This window comes from Pelodiscus sinensis, chromosome 12 (genome assembly GCF_049634645.1).
Source record: "Pelodiscus sinensis isolate JC-2024 chromosome 12, ASM4963464v1, whole genome shotgun sequence".
In the NCBI taxonomy this organism is placed as follows: domain Eukaryota; kingdom Metazoa; phylum Chordata; order Testudines; family Trionychidae; genus Pelodiscus; species Pelodiscus sinensis.
Genome location: NC_134722.1, coordinates 46,480,014 through 46,499,642, shown reverse-complemented (window position 1 = coordinate 46,499,642; position 19,629 = coordinate 46,480,014). Strand labels below are relative to the sequence as shown.

Genomic DNA, 19,629 nt, shown 5'->3' with positions numbered 1-19,629 from the left:
TGATATTCCCCAAGAGCCAGTGCTCTTTGGTTGCCCCTCCCCCCCATCATCTCAGCAGGAGGAAGGGGAGGCAGAGTTTGGCTCTGGAAGAATATTGTGCTCTAAGATCTACTCTGAAGGGTGAGTCCCCTTTTTCTTAGAGTGCACTGTTTTAATGCTGGGGTGGGAAACCTTTTTTGGCTTGGGACTGCTGACCCACAGAAAAATTATTCAATGGCTGCACACAAGTGAGAAGCAAAAAGAAACTAAAAATCACACCAAACCCTCACTGGCATGGCCTCTGACTGAGAAAGACACTCCCCACATTCCTATTGCACACTGGGGGGCGGTCCAGGCTAGTTGATTGTGTGCTCTACCCCACAGGGGGACAGTGTGGGGACTGAAGTGCCAGCATAGGCTCCCCAATGCTGGGGGGCCCCAAACCTTGGGGGCCAGATCCAGGCAAGCCAGGGGTTACATCTGGTCCCAGGGCATTGGTTCTCCACTACTGGTTTAACAGGAGATTTCCTCACAGCCAGCGTGGGGTGTCTCCCCATGCTCATGTACTGCGGGTCTGCAGAGCGGGGGAAGGGAGACAACTGGGCTCATGAGCTGAGCAGGACAGCTTTCAGTGTCTTAAGGAATGAGTGCATGAGGTTTCTTAGAAACTTAACCCAGCAGTAGTAGCGCACACTCTCTCACGCTCCAGGTCTGCATCTCACAGCTCCCAACACATGCGTGTATTGTTGTTACTACTGTTCTGCAGTAGTAACCTGTTCATATGCATTTCTTAATTTCTTTTGCACTTCAATGTATGTCTCTGTGTAGTGAGTTTTAAAACTCCTAATCTGCCCTGGCTCAAACAATTGTCCATGGAGTAATTTCTTAAAAAAAACAAAAAAAAAAAAAAATAAATCCCACCATATTGCAGGACAGCCAGCTCCCCACGCATATGCATATCTGCTCCTGCGGAGCGCCCCATCACTCCTGCTGCTGCCTCTCTCAGGTGGGAGCTGAAAGATGCAGGGAGCTGCCTTCCCCAGAGGCAGAGGGGGAAGGTGGGAGCCATGGAGCTTCCCCCCTGCCACTGCTGCCTGTCTTTATCAGGGTGTGTGTGTGGGGGAGGGGGAAGAGGGGCAGGTGGGATGCTGGAGCAGTGTCTGTCTGCAGGGAGCTTGGGTCTCCCTTGGACAGGGTGGGAGGTGGGAATCAGCTGCCTTTGTAGACAGGCACTGCCTGCTACCCTGTGCTGCTGCCTCTGATACAGAGACAGCAGCATGGGATGGCAGGGGACTCCCCGGTGACCCTTTGCAAGTATTTCAGTAACTGTGTAACCGCTAAAAATTGTTGCCGCTACGTGGTTATGAAAATACACGATATAGAACATTCCTTGTGGGGCTAGGGAATGAGGGTTTTGAGGGGAGGCTGCCCGGTGGTGATAGTGGGGAGAGAGGGCTTCCCCAACACAGCAGCACTGGGGTTTGGGGTGGAGGCTGCCCAGTGGTGGTGATAGGGGGAGAGGGCTCCTCTAGCTCCCCGCAGCAGTATCTGGGCTAGAGGGGATAGGTGCCCCTTCCCTGACTGAGGGAGTTGGGGTCAGGGGAGGAGCATCTTTCCCTTCACAGCCCTGAGTGCATGCATGGTGCTTAGCTGCAGCACAATTTAGGGGGAACTTAAGGGCTGGCTGTCAGCTTTGCTTTTGTGGTTGGAAAGCTGTTTGGTTTATACTAAAGTTTAAAGGTTAGTTTATTGCAGATCTCTGTGTCTGCTGTTAGCAATTGTTTGTTGTGGTGTATGGCATTGTAGAATTGCACTGCAAAAAATTTCAAATAGTGAATTGACCCAAAATTAAAACTTGTCTGAAGCTGGGAATGATTCGCCATTGGTTCTTGCTATGTGGTATTTCAAGTGTTATGTATCTCATTTTTCTTATCTCTAACACTGCTAACAAATTAAGCTGTTGAAATATCTGCAGTGTCCCCTTTGCTTTGAGTTTTTTTTCCCCTCTATCTCTTCAAAGGTTGCTAGAACGCTGCATAAACAAGGCTGGGTTGGAGGGAAAATTGCAACAGAACTTTTGTGGATACTACACTTTATTGGCACATGCTTGCAGGCTACCATGAGAAATGATCTCAACAATGTTACATATATTTTGCCAAGCCTTATGCCAAGTCTTTACATCAAAGGGAAGTTATCACGAAATCATAAAATTCCTTGTTACCAATATCTTGAACTGTAAAACGTGGTAACTGACTCCTTTTCACCATTTATTTTGCATTTCACTCCTTGTTGGATAAAAACTGTCTTTTGATTCTTATGCTTACAAGGCTAGTTAATGTACTAGTTTCAGTGAGACTTAAGTGCATTTCAGAAATCTCTGGAAGATATTTGTAAACTAACACAAATTGACCCTAATGTGATGCTGTTTTTTTTATTCTAGGTGCCATGTTTCAGAACAGAATAAGACCACTAGGAAAGAAGAGCTGAAGAAAAAGCACAGAACAGATATAGGCTAATTGGAAAAAAATTAACCTGTCTCTGAGGTGACTAAAGGGGAATAATGGTGATTTTGCGCCGGGCTCGGCCGCCTGCTTCCGCCCCAACCAGCAATGAATCTTGACTCGCTCTCGCTGGCCTTGTCTCAAATCAGCTACCTGGTGGACAATTTAACCAAGAAAAACTACCGAGCCAGCCAGCAGGAAATACAGCATGTAAGTAAACTAACAGAAGAGAGTGCTGCAGAGGAAACTTTGGAATGGAAGGATGGAAGAATTAAATAAGCGCTCTGCCTTTGAGGGGCACTTCACAGCATTCTTAGTAAAGGAGAAGCAATGTTTACTCTTTCTTCTAAGATCCAGAAGTGGTATTGGAAACCAGTCTAGTTGCAGCTGGCACTTGGTGATAAGGCAATTCTTCCCTCTCCCCTAACTGTCTTAGTAAAGTCCTACTAGCTTATGGCTACCAAATAGTTCTAATAGCTTCTCTACCTAAATTCATAAGTTTATGTACTATTGATAGCTACTTGCTTGACACTTCCTGTTCTATGTTATCTTACTGAAACTTTATATGTAATAAAAGACCGTAACTAATTTTAGAATAAGTGTTCAATTTCCTTGCAAAATCTAATTCTTTAAAAGGATGTTATCGTAAAGATTTTAAATATTTCTGACTTTGTAATTTATTGTAATTAGTTACCTGCTGGATGCTTCTGTAAAAATTAGTGAACTTCACTTTCTGGTTCTGGGTTGCAGATAAGACAGTGAAACTTGCCCACTGTTAACACTTTATTTTTGAAATGTGACACTTCTGTTAAGATTCAGGCTACATTTAGCATTAATAGCCTTTCATTGTAAAGGGATTCTTTGGGCTGAAAAGCCTTGTTCACAATGGATTGCTAAACCAGTTTCTAGAACTGGTTTGCCCGAAGAAACTAGTCTTCCAGACTTGTATGAAACCAGTTTAGCTCAGTTCCATGCAGGTGGATGACTACATTAGTCTGCACTAGTTATCCACTTGAGCCAAAATCAACAGAAAACCAAGGGAGTGAATGAGCAGGGAAACCAAATTAACCTGTTGTTTGTTAGTTACTAACCTGGATTCTGAGTCAGGATTGAGGCATCATGGGAAGGCCTGGTGGGCACTGTTATCTATTGTGAAGTCTGGCTTTTGTGGGAAAACTTCATTTTTCCAGGTCTATCAGTTTGAGCAGTAAACAAAAACTTGATTTATGTCTAGTACAAATATGTAAGCAAGCTTTTTAAGATAAGTACTTGATTTTCTTTGAGTCTGATTTATATCTAGACCATTGGCTGAAACTGAAAAGCTTTAGTGAATTTGAGCATGTGAAAGTAGTGTGATTGGAACTGGCTTTCAGAGGATAAGTCTACACAGCAGGGCTAAAGTCAAATAAGCCACGTAACTTGAGCTATGTCAATTGCATAGCTCTAAGCTGAAATAGCTTAATTTGGCTGTTGGCGCTGTCTACACAGCAGGAAGTCAAAGGAAGAGCACTCTTCCTTTGACTTCCTTTACTCCTTGTAAAATGAAGGTTACAGGAGTTGGAATAAGAATTCCTCCAGCTCACCATTATTTCAAAATAAAGGCTGGCATTTTATGCATGCACTATGTTATTCCGGAGTAATGCTGCTATGTGGACGTACCCTTAGGGTACAGATATCATGGTTTACTTGCTACTGCCCTTTCCCATAGTCCACAACAAAAAGGGCTGCATCTCAGTTTGTGTAATGGCTAAAGGTTTTGCAATAGGGTTAAATGTAGAAAGACCACTCCTTTAAAAACAACACCTTGGCTGTGTCTAGACTGCAGGGGTTTTTCGAAAAAAGTAGCCTTTTTTCGAAAAAACTTCACCTGCATCTAGACTACAGCCGCGTTCTTTCGAAATTAAATTGAAAACACGGCTTTTCTTTTGACGGCGGCGGTACTCATTTCACGAGGAAGAATGCCTTTTTTCTAAAGTGCTCTTTCGAAAAAAGGCGTTCTTGAATGCAAACAGGGCTTTTTCGAAAGAGCATCCAGACTGCCTGGGTGCTCTTTTTCGAAAAAGTGGCTTGCTTTTTCAAAAGTACTGCTTGCAGTCTAGATGCTCTTTTTTGAAAGACACTGTCGAAAGAGGCTTGCAGTCTAGACGTACCCTTGTTACCTGTATCTTGCCTCTAACTTATTTAGCCTAGGATATGGTTAAAAAACTTAACTAGAAAGACAGTAAAGATGTCAAATTCATTTCATCTTGAGACTTAAGCTATTATTTACTTACACTTCCAAATTTTTGTAGGACAGTTACTTAAACTCCAGCTCGGATTTTTATGCATTAGCATAGTACTGTTCCTGTTTACACCACTACAGAGAAGGGTGGATTGATTGAAATCAAGGCAATTTAATCCCCCCCCAACACCAATCATTGCTTTAAATCAAGATTCCTACTGATACTGTTTCACATTTCTTCAAACAGTGGTACAAATCTGATTGCTAAAACATGTTAATTTACAGTTCAGGACAGCATTTTGCATTCTCTAAGAGGGTCTACCGTGTGACTTTTCTTAAAACAAAAAACCCTTGATTTTTATTTAGGAAATAGTACACCACGCTTATTACCTGTGTCAAACTGCAGCTGCAGCAACGGTACGTTAGGAACAAAACTAAATCACACACAAACACAATAGCACTTCTATTTTATTCAATTAAATCTTAAATGTTACATAAGGGCTTCACACTGCAATTGAAGCAGTCTCCTGAGCTGTTGGCTGATGGCTGTCCTTAAACATTTTTAATTTTCAAGTGTAATTAACTTGAACAGACTGATCCTCAGAACACTAAAGGTATAATGTCCTTAAAACATCTACATCTAGCTCTTTCCCCATTCCCTACTGTTTTGATGCAGATCTGATTCTAAATGACCAAAAAACTAAGACTGCTTAGAGTGCACTTAATTTGGGAGTAAGCCCCACTGAAAACAAGTATAGGATGGGGCTTTGGGAAAGCGGAGTTATGCTGAAGTAAAATAGGAAATAGACTTATGGCATCACCATTATGGTATGTGACCATGATGTTCCAAAATGAGATGTGCATAATGTCACTGTGTCACTTTTTTAAGTTGACAATTGTAATCTAAAACAAGAAAATGACACTCAGAGGCAACTGGCAACTCTAGATTTTCCTTACAGCAATCTTTTGCACTGTGTATTTGGGTGATAGATTCTAAATCTAGTTAACTAATTAAATGCCTCATAAGGATTAGCTAAGCTACACTTTTTTTCTAGCAACATCCAGCATAGCAGACCGTTTGGGAATTTATTCGTTCAATCACACTTGAACTAAAAGGCAGAGAGGCCTGAAAAATGACACATTGCAAAGTTGATCCACATAATTTTCTCCCAATAAGCAGTTTTCCTTAAGATATTTCATTCTTGCAGTTAGGTCCTGCATTTTCTCATTGCACTGCTTGCACTTGACACATTTTCCTTTTTTACCCCAAGAACAAATTTCTTCAGAATATTCCCAGAGTCTCTTGTTTACACTTGGGATGCCATGGCAGTTTTTCTGTGGTAAAAATGTAGATGAATATAGGAAGCTGTGAGTGTACTTGTTAATGTTCTCCCTTTTTCTTTCCTGTACACTCCACTGTTAATCTTTCGTAGATATTGTTTCTCTGTCGTAGGACAATGCTGTCATAGGATGAAGCTCTGCCATGCTTGGCCCATGTTCAACACCCCATATAAACACAGAACAAAAACCATCCGATCCTGCCTGTGTCTGCCTTTGCACATTTCTCAGCAGACTAACAGAAACTGAAAGCTCAGAACTTTCAAGAAGCAAGAGCTGGTTGTTAGGCTGGCCAGACTAGAGCCATTAATTAGTTTTTGAGACTTAAGTGTAGGTGTAGCATGTTTGTGACTTAATTGTAACTCTTATTTTTAAATAATAAAAATACTCAGTGTTTCAAATCTATTTAAATGATTAAAAGAAAGTTGATTTTTAACTACATTGCCACAGGGGATACTTGTATTGGAAGGATGATGTTTGTCTATTTTGAAATTGATCCACTTCTGGTTTCAATTTCTGATAACCTCATCAAATTTATTTTGTGACTCTTAATTCGTTTTAAATTATTTCTGCTTGCTGTTCAGTGTTTCTCTTGGCTATATATGGGGCTCAGTGAAACTTATCTTAGAATACTGTCATGATCAAGGTAAACTGAGTATTTTGTATCACGTGGCTGCAGTAGTAATCTAACTAGTGGGTAAAACATTTTCAGACAAATGGTTTTCATGTTGGTGCCCCACTAAATCCTTAGATGAATCTCAGCTGAAGCAGACCTGGTAGTAGACTAGATATAATAGTAGATTCGAGTTACCTAAAACAGAGACCCGTTTTAATCACTCTTCAAGAACTCATAAGATCAATCCTTGATTTCCCCCAACAAATTTATTTTAGGCACTATATCCATTAGCAGACTGTTTACTCTGTTCTTTATGTTTCATTTCTTACAAATGGGTTGTGTCTATAGTGTGGGCGGGCGGAGACAGTGACTAATCTGCCTCTAAATGACCTACAGTTCACTTTACTTTGATTGCTTTTGAGATTTGACTAGAGAAACCTTAAAGTTTGCATGATGGCCAGGTGGTGAACTATTTTATGGGAAAGGTCGTGTGTGTGTGTGTGTGTGTGTGTGTGTGTGTTTAAAAAAAAAAATTCAGTTTGGTGATTATGAACCTCTTAATGGAATTCTAAGACTAGATTTTTCAAACTCTTTTTACATCCCTGGTATTTATACACTATTTTTGTTTCTTAGTTCAGTAATTGAAGGTGATGATAGTGGTGGTGGTGAATTCTGTTCATACTGACTGGGCTTTAGTGAACCTTAAAAAAAAATAAAAAATTCCAGAACAATCTACACTTGAGGAAGGAAAATGGTGAGCTATTACTGCTTACAGCCATTATGTGTAGAAGCAGCTCAGTGTAGCCCTGAACTGTTTCATAGCCTAGAACAGTGTTTCCCAACCAGGGTTCCGTGGAACCCTGGGGTTCCTCAGATCATTGTCAGGGGTTCTGCGAGAAATTGTGGAACAGATAAATAAATTTTTCTTACAATGTAAGCGCGTACACACACACACACACACACACACACACACACACACACACACACACCCACCCCTTGACAAATGGCAGCGAAAACCGCTTGCTAGCCCCATACTGTGCCATGCGCAAGAGCCGCATTGCGCATGCGCGCGCTGCAAATGAACGGGGCGCGCTGGTGAAATCTACTCGCCATGGTAGATTGTCGAGCTGTGTGTGTAATATATAATTAAAAACAGCTCTTTACAAATACATTTTCTTGGCAATTTAGCAGTAATTGACTTGCCCTCCCCGCTGTCAACTTTTTCTGGCCAAGCAAACGCTTTCATAGGTAGGGGTTCCTTGGGATATGAACAATTATTTTAGGGTTCCTCCATGGAGGAAGTCACTGGCCTAGAACTTGGAAACTTAAGACAAGACTAAGATGGGCTTGAAAGACAGTGAGGTTAAGTATACTAAGCTGCTTTTATGGCTAGGAGACTTGTTGCAAAGTAGTTAAACTTCTGCATCACCCTTGCCGTGCTTTTTGACAAACTAGTTTTAATTTTTTGGTGTAGGTAGACTGATTGCACTGAGACTTTTCTCTCCAGAGACCTCGGCCACAGCTTTCTGATGTAAAATCTGTGTTGAAAAGTGTGCTGATCAGTGACAGTTCCTCTAGAGGTTTAGGGGTTTATTAAGAAAGTAAGAACAACAGTGGGCACTGATAATTTACACTTGTGCCAGTCTGTGTGTGTTAACACCATGCACATGGGTGGATAGTGACAAGTGAATCCAGAGGGGCTTGTGATTGGAAAAAGATGGTGGAGCATGCTGGCTTCATGGAGAAAGAATGGTCAGAGTTGACATTCTAGAATTATCCCTCCAATTTGTGCTGAGGGGAATGGACTAGAACAGTGTTTCTCAACCTTTTTTAATAAAATACCCTTTAAAAAAAAAAGTACCCCCATTACCTACAGTTTTCAGACAGCTTTTTTTCTACTGTTGCAATGTATTTGCTTTAACAATTTAATCATAGTGGGCAGGTGATGGAATTTTTGGGTGTAAAAAGTACAAAAATAATAAAGCACTGTAAAACTTAAAACAAATTCAGTTTTTCCAAATTTCAGTTGTTGATGTACCCCACCCCCCCAGACTTCTCTCAAGTGCCCCTAAGGGTACTCGTACCACTGGTTGAGAAACACTGGACTAGAAGCTTGAACAAGTGTCACGATAGCTGCAGTTTTATTGGATGTGGGGATGAAGTGGGATGTGATACCCAAGACTGAGTTTTTAGTTAATTCCTAATTTAAACTAAGCTGTTTAATATGGTATATGCAAAAGACCATCCTGAATGAGCATTTCCACACTTGGGAAAAATAGTGGGCTAGACTGAAGGATATGTACAAGATCGGATGCTTGTTGACTTTCAAAATGTCCTATAATCTTGACATCCTATCTTGAGTCCAAAGTTCATTTTAGGACTTATCCAAAGTTAAGACTCTTATTACTTTTCGAAAACTTGCCCATTTGTATGTTCGCTTTACCACTGATCCCACCCCCTTCTTCCAAATAAAAGAATTGAGGTACTAGTGTATTGTTACAGATTGGGCACCTCTTAAAATTGTTAGAGCCAGGTCTAAGCTGTTGGATCTGGCTCTAGCACACTACTAGATAAAACAATATTCCAATTTGGACAGGTCACTGCCAAAAACTCAGTTTAATTGGTGTTACCAGTTTGTTTGTTTTTTTTGGTTTCGGTTTCCTGTGTTAGTATTAGACATAATAAATGCCACTCGCACACTTCAGTTCTGCAGACTTTTGGATTCCCCCATGTGTTGGAGCTGAAACATTGTTTACCACCGTGGCTTTCTCAACTGTCATTTGGCACCGTGTCTTAATGTGGACAAAAGCATGATCAAAGATTACAACTTGGAAGTGGGGGTTCTATTCCTGTCACTACTTTATTGCTTTGATTCTGTCTTTCCATCCACTAATGGGGTTAACCCTTACTTCATAGTCTCAGGGAGGTAGCAGTGTTAGTCTAACTTTAAAAAAAAAAAAAAAAAAAAAGCTTAAATGAGTGGTCCTGTAGCACCTTAGAGATGAACAAAAAATATAGATAATATCATGAGCTTTCATGAACACAACCCACTTCTTCAGATGTCAGATATGGAGCAAGAGGCACAGAGAGAGGGTCAAATATAAAGCAGAAGGGGGAGGGGGGAAATCAGTCAGTGTCCATACTAAATGAGGCTAATAGTGGGCTGTAAGGGTCTGGTATTTGGCTTTTTATATCATTTGAGCACTGAATATAACAACCCCTCCAAGAGATGTCTTTGTTCAAACCCTGGGTAATGTCAAATTTGCACATGAAGGCTAGTTTCGCAATTTTTCTCTAGTTGTTCCTGAAATTATTCTGTAAGGGTGCGTGTGTCTACACAGCAGGGCTAAGCTCAATTTGCATAGCTTATTTTGACATTGGGAGCGTCTACACAGCACTTACTTTAAATAGAGCCCTCTTCCTCCAACTTCCCTTACTCCTCTCCCAATGAGGGTTACAGGAGTTGGAGGAAGAAGTCCTCCAGCTTGACAGTATTTTGACATTATTTTGAAATGACTGTCTGCTGTGTAGATGTGGACTAAGTTATTTCAAAATAATGTTGTTGTGTAGATGTACCCTAAGAGAATGGCCGCTTTTAGATCAACTAGTGAGTGTCCCAGCAAGTTAAAATGTTCCTCAACAGGTTTCTGTTACCATTTTGAATATCTGATTTATGTCTATTAAAACTTACTTCATAGGGTTATTGAAAATAACTGCTAAGCTTGTAGATCCGTAGTGCCTCCTATTTGAACTTTAGTGTTCTGTTGTACAGAGTTGTGAAATTACTACAGTAACCAAAGTACTGGTTCCCCATTAGTGTGTCTAACCACTTTCCCTCATACTTGTTGGATGTCTTGTCTTTCTAGATCATTTTGTTCTTGGTCTTTCAGATTGTGAATCGGCACGGTCCCGAGGCAGACAGGCATTTGCTACGCTGTCTATTCTCGCACGTGGATTTCAGTGGCGATGGTAAAAGCAGTGGCAAAGATTTCCATCAGGTAAATTCTACACTTGGACAATCGCTAATTACATTTTTAATTGATTTATTGCAAAGCTCTCATGCAATTTTTAAGCACAAAGGCAGGGTACAGGTTAGTCTGCACAGCTTCTGCATTTCAACCCCTTTTGTTGGTTCTCTAAACTAGTGAGAGTGGAACTACTGAGAGCTTGTCTGGGTTTTAAAGAATTGATTCAGAAAATCTTCTACTGAATTGTTCTGGTCCTACTCTCCCTTCCCTCTCTGCAGTACCTTCTTAAAACATCCCTCACTTTTAAAAAGTTTAGTCCAAACTAGTGATGTTACAATATTGTGCACACTTCCAGATGGCGACTTTTGGAGACCACCTATTTCCTGGTTTATTCTCCATTCTTTCCTAAAATCTCTTGAGAAACACTCTTTTAAATTAGTATATTGTGCTCCTTTTTTTTATGCATACAGTCAGTATCTATGTCCACATCTGTAGGAGCTTGAGACAAGTGAAATAAAGTACCAGATTTTCACATCCAGGTGACTGAGAAATGTGTGTGGTTAGCTTGTCTGGTCTGGCAAATCTAAACTTTAATGACAAACAGTCAAATTCTGATGGGCTAGTGTGTATCTTTCCATGTTTCTTGGCACAAAATATGGAATTCAGAATCTGAGGCACTGTAACATCTGACCGGGTTATTGTTATAATGGCTGTGGAGTGAAAAGTAGAAATTACAACTTTAAATACAGATGCAGTGTCATGTGGTAGCAGCCTTTCAGTTACCTTGTTCTTTTTCAGACTCAATTTCTGATCCAAGAGTGTGCGTCGCTGATTACAAAGCCAAATTTTATCTCGACGCTGTCCTACGCCATTGACAATCCATTGCACTATCAGAAGGTTTGTATATCCTGTCCTAAAAGGGTCAGTCATGGGGGGGAAAAAAAGCATTTTATTATGGAATTATGTAGAATATTTGAAATGAATTTTATTGTTTTTTCTAAATGAGAACTTGTCAAACAAGACAGTAGAATTCATTCAGTCTGTAACTTCACTAGCAAACTAAAAGTCCAGCACGAGGAGTATGACACAGGTTTTTCTAGAGTTGGAGGGGAAATGGATTAATCCATAGAAAGGAAATAGCTATGTTTAACCCTCAGGAACTGCTATCCTTTGGATTAAAGGGCTGCTAGTGTAGGAGTCCTGGGGACTATTTTCAGCATGAACAGGATTCTTATTTAGAATAGGACTTGACATGTTTCCCTTGTTGCCTGAAATCCTCACTGGCCTCACCTTTTTTATATTTGTACCCTCTATTTGTATTTTACTGGTATTTATCTCTTAAAACAAACTCTCTTCTTTTCTAGTACCATGAATTTAAAAAAAACGGAATAGTCTTAGTCTCCCTACTTATTGTTGCTCCCTGTACTTGACTCAAGCTTCCCCAATAAATACGTATTAGCCATTTGCTGAATTATTGAAAGCATGAGAACCTGAATGCTTGGATTACAAACACTTGATGGGAGTATTTAAAACCAAGCAAGGCTCATGAGTGCTATGAGCTCTAGTTTGTTTGTTTCATGAAAAAGACTTAAACTTAGTAAATATTTTGTGTATAAACAGTAATACCAAACGTGTTCTTATGTGATATTAATTGATGCTTGCAAATTTCCATATGGACAGCTATGGTACTGTCTGCTGTATCTTTATTAACTTTATTCTCACACTATTCATCAAACTTAACCATTTTCACAGAAGCACTGTAGTAGTGTCCAAGCCACTTTAGAAAGGGCATGTCTCTGAACCAAACTGAGCTGTTTTAATTAGGGATGTTAAAATGTGTTTAAACGTGACTTTTTACACAGGGGGCGCTGATGTGCCTCCTCACCCATGCTGCTGCCTCGGATATAGAGGCTGTGGGGGGGGGGGGGGAGAGAACTGGCTCTTGGTGTGCGCTGGCTCCCACCTGCACCTCCCTCTTCCTCACCCCCCTTACACCTCCCCCAGTGCTGCTGCCTCTGATACAGAGGCAGCCGTGGTGGTGAGCGGAGGAGAGGCAGCTCCCTGGCAGCTGGGTCCCTGCCCAAGCTCATGCTTATCTGTGTATATGGTTGCACTTTCGCCTCTAGTTTTAATAGCGCTAACCTTTCGTGATTTTGAACCTTTTGTTAAACTGCCAAAATTCAAAATAGAACCTAGTGCTACTACATTTTTATGTTGGCGGTCCTGAGAACACAGTGCCTTCCTAAACTAGTGTAACTCTTGTGGAATATGCATGAATTTAAACTTTCTGTCAAACATGGATCCCCTTGAGATAAGCTCCGAAAATGTAGATTTTGTTTGGGTGTATTTGCGCTTTTTTTTTTTTGAGTGCCCTATTCAGACTTTGTGAACTAGTCTCCTGCAAAATGACTTCCCTTCCTACAAATAAAACCTTCTGGTTGTGTCGAGTTACAAATTAGACTATGTGAATAAATAATTCATACTTTATTCTGTTTCAGAGTCTAAAGCCTTCACCCCATTTATTTGCCCAGCTGAGTAAAGTTATAAAATTAAGCAAAGTTCAAGAGGTGGGTAAAGATTAGTTTCCCAAACTAGCTGGTTAAGCTTGTATAATAAAAAGCTTAGCTGAAATTCATGGTAGTGTCTTACTTTCCTCTCACTTGTTCACAGGTGATTTTTGGTCTTGCTTTACTGAATTCCTTCAGCTCTGATCTACGAGGTTTTGGTAAGTGAGAAGTTTCCAAAATGCTACAGCAAAGACTTGCCAGATTTTAAGGACAGTCACGACAGTGGATTAGTGTCTGGGATACCTAAGTTTGCTTCTGCAGTTGAAATTATTGGGCACTGGAGTTGTTCCTTCCTTTCCCCAGTTCCTAATCACTATAGCTTGTCTGTTCCAGACATACTGCAAAATCTGTCTTGCTTATGAAGCTGGGGCTGAGGGGTATGCAACATGAAAAGGATATTGTTTATCAAGGGTAGACAACTGCCCAGTTGATGTGGAGGGGTGTTAAAGGTGCCCAGAGCAATAGATAACCTTCAGAGCCAAATTAACTGTTTGCATATGCTACATCTTTAAAGTAAAATTCAGGGTTTAATTGTAGCCTCTCTTCTCTTCTGAAAGCTGCCCAGTTTATCAAACAGAAACTTCCAGATCTTCTGCGCTCTTACATTGACGCAGACGTCAGTGGAAATCAAGAAGGTGGCTTCCAAGATATTGCAATAGAAGTCCTGCACCTCCTACTCTCCCATCTCCTTTTTGGGCAGAAGGGAGCCTTTGGGGTTGGACAGGAACAGATTGACGCTTTCCTCAAAACATTACGTAGAGGTGAGTAGAACATCATCGTTCAAGAAGCCTGTTTGGATGCAGGACATAATACACCAGCAGACTGTCATTCCAGTGGCAGCAGTGGGGTGGTGTATTAGGATGCTTAGTGCATAAGGTTTAGATCAAGTTATTTTTCTTGAACAAGTCCTCTGAAAGTAGTACGCAGCAATCATGCTGGTTTTAAATAGTTGGAATCTTCTTCCCGTTGGTATGTGGTAAGTGTTACAGTGTACTAAAAACATCTCCAGAATTTGGCTGGTATGTAGCTGCCTTTAGAGATACCCAAATGAACAGGCTTTAGATAGTTTAACTTCAGTCCTGTTGCACAAGTTCATTTGTTGCACACTTTTCTTTGTAGCATTACTCCTCCATAATACATGATCTTTCTAAAATGGGGAGTTTATTAGAATGCTAAATGAGGGGAAACAGGGTGGCCAGTAAATAGTTAAGGCTGCTCAGTACTTGGGTTAAATCCATGTCTGCTGCTGCAAGTCCTAGAATACATAAGGGGACCTTTCAGGTGCATTGCAGGGTATGCAAACTTTTTATTCATGCCATACATATTGTGGAGACTACCTCTGCTATGGTAATCTAATGTCATATATGAAATTAAATTTCCCTAGCTTTCAGTGTGAGACAGGTCGTGGGCAGTTATTCTTATACTCCTTTAACCTACTCTTCTTCCCAAGAGGCTTCACTCCTCCTTAGTTCTAAAAAGAAATAAATGCACAATGTGTATAAACTAGAGATGTCAGTAATTAACTGGCAGCCCGGCTGGGCTGGAGCAGTCTCCCTGCCAGATATGGGCCCCCAGCATCGCCTTAGCAGCCTGCTGGGAGTTAAGCGGTTAACTAGTTAAACATAACATTTAACCAGTTAACTCCTTATACTAGGGATGTAAAATCCTCTTTAAACCGATAAAGGTAAGAACGTTTGTTTAACTTTTGCATTATTATAGTTTATGATCTTCAGCATTGTCAGCTCCACAAAATTTGGTGTGCTAACCACCATGAGTTCCTTTAAGCCGGTAACTTGCTAAACAAACTTCCAGATGTACACAAGCATTAACATGATCACTGCTTTCCTTTGGGCTGATCTGTATTGTTGTGTGTGGTTTGCTGGCATAATAGCCCCAAACATAAAATTAATCCTTTTTGTGTCCCATGGTGTGTTTGTCCATTGACAGACTCTGCTGAAATAGTGATAGAAATGTAGCCGTGTTAGTCTGGGGTAGCTGAAGCAAAATGCAGGACAATGTAGCACTTTAAAGACTAACAAGATGGTTTATTAGATGATGAGCTTTCGTGGGCCAGAGCCACTTCCTCAGATCAGATATTTGATCTGAGGAAGTGGGTCTGGCCCACGAAAGCTCATCATCTAATAAACCATCTTGTTAGTCTTTAAAGTGCTACATTGCTGAAATAGAGCAGACCTAAACTGGTCCCTTTATTCCCAATATTTTCTGGTGGAAGGGGACAGCTGCTCTCTACTATATTCTTCAGCATGTGCTTTTTGGGTGGTTGTCCCCATGAATAATTATAGCACCTGTTTCTGCTGCAGTTAGTAGCTTTCCCAAGCAGCTGCAGTGAAATTGTAGAAGTCTTGTCAATTTCATGTTGCTTCTGCTGCTTAGGGAAGCTCTAAACAGCAATAGAGGACCTGGTGGTATGTTAGTAGGCTTGAGAAAATACTACAGTGGCTTACATTTAGTAGATTTTCTTTGGAACCATAGTGGCTAGAAACTGAAAAGCTTCAATTCTGCAGGAATTTGAAGCTTTTCTGAGGGAGGGTTGGAGCCTTCATTTTCCTGGGTCAACGAATATTTTAAGACCATTTCAGTCTTCAGTTGAACATACACGTGTAAACTCAGAATCCTCCTGTGGCTGGAAGCAATATTGTAGAATTTCCTGTTAGACGATTATAATGCATCTTGATATATGCTCTTCGCTCTCATTTTTAGATTTTCCCCAGGAGCGTTGCCCCGTGGTGCTTGCACCACTTCTATACCCTGAAAAACGGGACATCCTAATGGACAGGATCCTGCCTGATTCTGGAGGGATAGCCAAAACAATGATGGAGAGCTCTCTGGCAGACTTCATGCAAGAAGTTGGCTACGGCTTTTGTACAAGGTTTGTAGGAAAATTGTTGTAAGAGCGCACGTATGTACATCAAGCATCTTAGCTGGGAGCAGACCATTTTTCTTTATCCATCAAGTAATAAGATGGGATCACTTGTTCTTGGTTTATATTTTCAGTTTCAGTGTTGTGTATCTTTCGATAGTAAATGTAAACATATGGAACATTCCCATCTTAGCAGTAGAGGCAACCTGTTCACTTATAAATCCCAGCCATATTTTCTTTTTACAGAAAATAGCTAACTTTTTTCCCCTTTCTTGAGAGTTGTCAAACACAAATTTTTAAACACAGATAGGGTTAGTGTTCACATGAGGCTCTCTGAGTTATAAAATGGTGAGCAGGTAAAGTTTCACAGTTATACCTTGCTTCATGCATCAACTTACCATGCAGTATTGTGAGTGTGGGTTGGGGGGACTGTTTGGCTACACGTTAGAACTTCCTCTGGTTCCTGCTAATACCTTGGCAGCATGACTGTTCTTATCTGCCCCCAGAACACAAGTGCCTGCTAGGCTTACAGTAAACCAATGGTTCCCAACCTTTTCCAGATGGGGACCCATTTTGACAATTCAGGAAGACTTGGTGACCCAGGGCAATTCAAAAAATGTGTGACTGGCTCCTTAAGAGCCACCTGGTGACCCTTTTGAAATGTAATGGCGTCCCATATTTGGGTCCTGACCCATAGGTTGGGAAACCCTGCAGTAAACGAAGGATTATCTTGTCAATAGTTGCTCTTAGCTTCAGTTACTGTTTATTGTGCCATACTTCACTTATGAGCAAGCTAGGCAGTTTGTTGCTCTGGGGATACACCTGCACATCAATCAAAGTCTTAGTCTAGTTCTGCAGATTTGGGCTTTATGGCGCTTAAAAATAGGGTGTATGTCGTGTCTTGGGTTCTGAATGTTGGCAGTGGGCTTCAGTCAGATTTCTAGCTCAAGACCAAGTGTCTGTGCACTCTGTCTCTTTAAGGCACGCACTGAAAGCTCTTGTTCTCGGGTCCTGTTCTCCCTTTCTGCTCTGTGGAGATGGGGTACAATGGGGTGGGTGACAGACCATGCATGGTCTTTTTAAGGAACTCAACACTTGGCTCATTCAGACCTCAGATGCTTGATTCTGTACAGGACTGGGGCACCCTTGACAGTGACATCCCCCCCTTCTGGGCTCTACACAGCTAGCAGGAGGGTCTTGGGAGCAGCTGGCTGGGGGGCTCTAAGGCAAAGAGTAGGAGCAGCATCACTGCAAAGCAGCGGGAAAGGGGCCTCTAAACACATGCTGCCAAATGTGCGTGGCTCTGCTAATTAAGTATGCAGTACTTGAATCAATCCTGGGTAGCTGCCCAAAAGTGCTGAGGGATCACATCTTAGTGGAGATACATGGCTTTGAGTTGATCATATGGAAATTTCCCCAAAATATCTTTATATAAAAACTGCCATAGAAATCCAATGTTTACAGTAGTCAGCTTGGCTGAACATAAACAGTGCAAATCAAAGCAAGAAAACTTTGCAACGATTTCAGTTAGAAGGGAAGTAGTCTTTTTATGTGCCATATAGTGTACTACGTTGCACCATAGGTCAAAATAAGGTATGTAATTTGAGCTATGCAAATTGCTCATCTTATTTTGATATTTCGAAATAGCTTATTTCATTAATTTCAAAATCACCTGCTATTCTGAAATGTCCCTTACTCCTCATGGCATGGGGTTTATAGGGACATTGGTAATAGCGAGCCTGAAATAATGGACTTAAGACACAGGATAGCTATTTTGGGATTCTCCAGTATCCCGAAATAGCATTGCAGTGTAGACGTAGCCCTAGTGCCCATATTGTGTGCAGAACCAGTTTGAAATAGCTAACTTGTCTCAATTTTTGTTGCTCTGGTTTTCTGGGTAAAGGTATCACATTCTAATCCCTGTTATGCTGACTGTCGTTATGAAACCTTCTCTGGAATGGAGTTAAATGTTTATTTTCTGGCTATATTTTTAGTGTTGAAGAATGTCGCAACATAATCATGCAGTTTGGCGTTCGGGAGGTCACAGCTGCCCAGGTTGCCAGGGTTTTGGGAATGATGGCTCGAAGTCATTCGGGGTTGACGGAGGGTATTCCATTACAAGTGAGTAGACTAACTGAAGGGTGGTGGAAAACTGTGTGTATTTACATTTTAGTGAGAGGAACTAACTTGTCACTAAGCCGGGGTCACTGGGAATTGGTGCTCCAGGATTCTATTCCTGGCTCTGCCATGTTTCCTTAAGCAAGTCACTTAACTTCTGTGCTTCACTTCACTTTTCATTCTTATGCTGCAGAAAGGTCACATCACAGTGAGGCATCTTAGGTAAAAGATGCTATTAAAAGTGCAGAGCTCTTCCTCGCTTGCTTACTGGCTTGACTGCTCAGAATACAGGCAGTTCTGACGCTCATGGTTTCTGGCACTTAAAAAAGAAGTTAGTCTCTTATTTGATCGGTTGCATTTAATTTGCAGTCTATTTCGGCTCCTGGCAGTGGGATATGGAGTGATGGGAAAGACAAAAGTGATGGAACGCAAGCCCATACCTGGAACGTGGAGGTCTTGATTGATGTTCTTAAAGAGCTGGTAAGTTTGTGGCATCTAGTTTGTAATATCAGTATAGACTATTTGTAATTAGTATTCAGAGCAACCAGGAGTTAGTTCTGGTATACTTTTCTTAGAGTACTAACATTTCATTTCAGAAGTGCTGTTACTCTGCTCTATTTATTGCTTCACTTGAACAAAAGGCTCTAACACCACAGGAAGGTAAAGGTGCAAGAATGGCTAACTTGAGTGACTTTTTAAAGATTATTCCATGTGGTTTGGTCCATTTTATATGCATCCTAATATGCCTTATTCCTCCTCACGGAATATGCACCTTGTGTGGAAGAGCATAGCCTTTATCCAGAATTCATATTCTGTAATTTTCTGGTTGATACCACAAATTAAATTGGTCTTAAACTCCATGATAGGATCCTATTTTCAGTTAACTTGCATCTTTGCCAAACTAACTGTATGAGCTGAAACTTTACCACTGAAATACACTAACTAGCATTGATGGCCTCATTCACTTGCAGAAAGGAATGTTTATGGATGTTGTGTTGATGCTGGGAAACCTGTCTTCTTTGTTGCAGAATCCTAGTTTGAACTTCAAGGAAGTAACTTATGAACTGGACCACCCTGGGTTTCAACTTCGTGACAGCAAGGGTCTGCAGATTGTGGTATATGGGATTCAGAGAGGTCTAGGCATGGAAGTCTTCCCAGTTGATCTCATTTACAGGCCTTGGAAACATGCTGAGGGCCAGGTAGGCTTGTTTTGCTGCCATTGCCAAATTAATGCTGTTGGGCAGCTTATTTGCTTAAGTTAGTTGTACTGGCTTAACATCTTTGTGTAGTAAGGAACGTGATTCAGTAATGAAGCAGTGTCTTAGACTAGTCTCAGAACTAAGAATGAACTTGGAATTCGGAGTGACTACAGACCCAGAGCACACACATGAAATGTAGTCTACTCAACTGTATAACTATTTTATTTGAAGGCTCAAGGGA

The 19,629-nt window shown here is 41.0% G+C and overlaps 1 protein-coding gene across 14 annotated transcripts in view; it reads left to right on the top strand.

Annotated features, from left to right (window-relative positions):
- Positions 1–19,629, top strand: part of CNOT1 (CCR4-NOT transcription complex subunit 1) — a 96,736-nt gene that overhangs the window by 9,315 nt on the left and 67,792 nt on the right. For all 14 annotated transcript variants that reach the window (XM_075940505.1, XM_075940498.1, XM_075940509.1 and 11 more), the window contains exons 2-11: positions 2,420–2,690; positions 10,546–10,653; positions 11,422–11,520; positions 13,122–13,190; positions 13,294–13,348; positions 13,748–13,951; positions 15,912–16,080; positions 18,066–18,192; positions 18,559–18,669; positions 19,218–19,388. In XM_075940505.1, coding sequence (XP_075796620.1) covers positions 2,589–2,690; positions 10,546–10,653; positions 11,422–11,520; positions 13,122–13,190; positions 13,294–13,348; positions 13,748–13,951; positions 15,912–16,080; positions 18,066–18,192; positions 18,559–18,669; positions 19,218–19,388 — 1,215 coding nt within the window. In that variant the 5' untranslated portion in view covers positions 2,420–2,588. The remainder of the gene's footprint in view (positions 1–2,419; positions 2,691–10,545; positions 10,654–11,421; positions 11,521–13,121; positions 13,191–13,293; positions 13,349–13,747; positions 13,952–15,911; positions 16,081–18,065; positions 18,193–18,558; positions 18,670–19,217; positions 19,389–19,629) is intronic.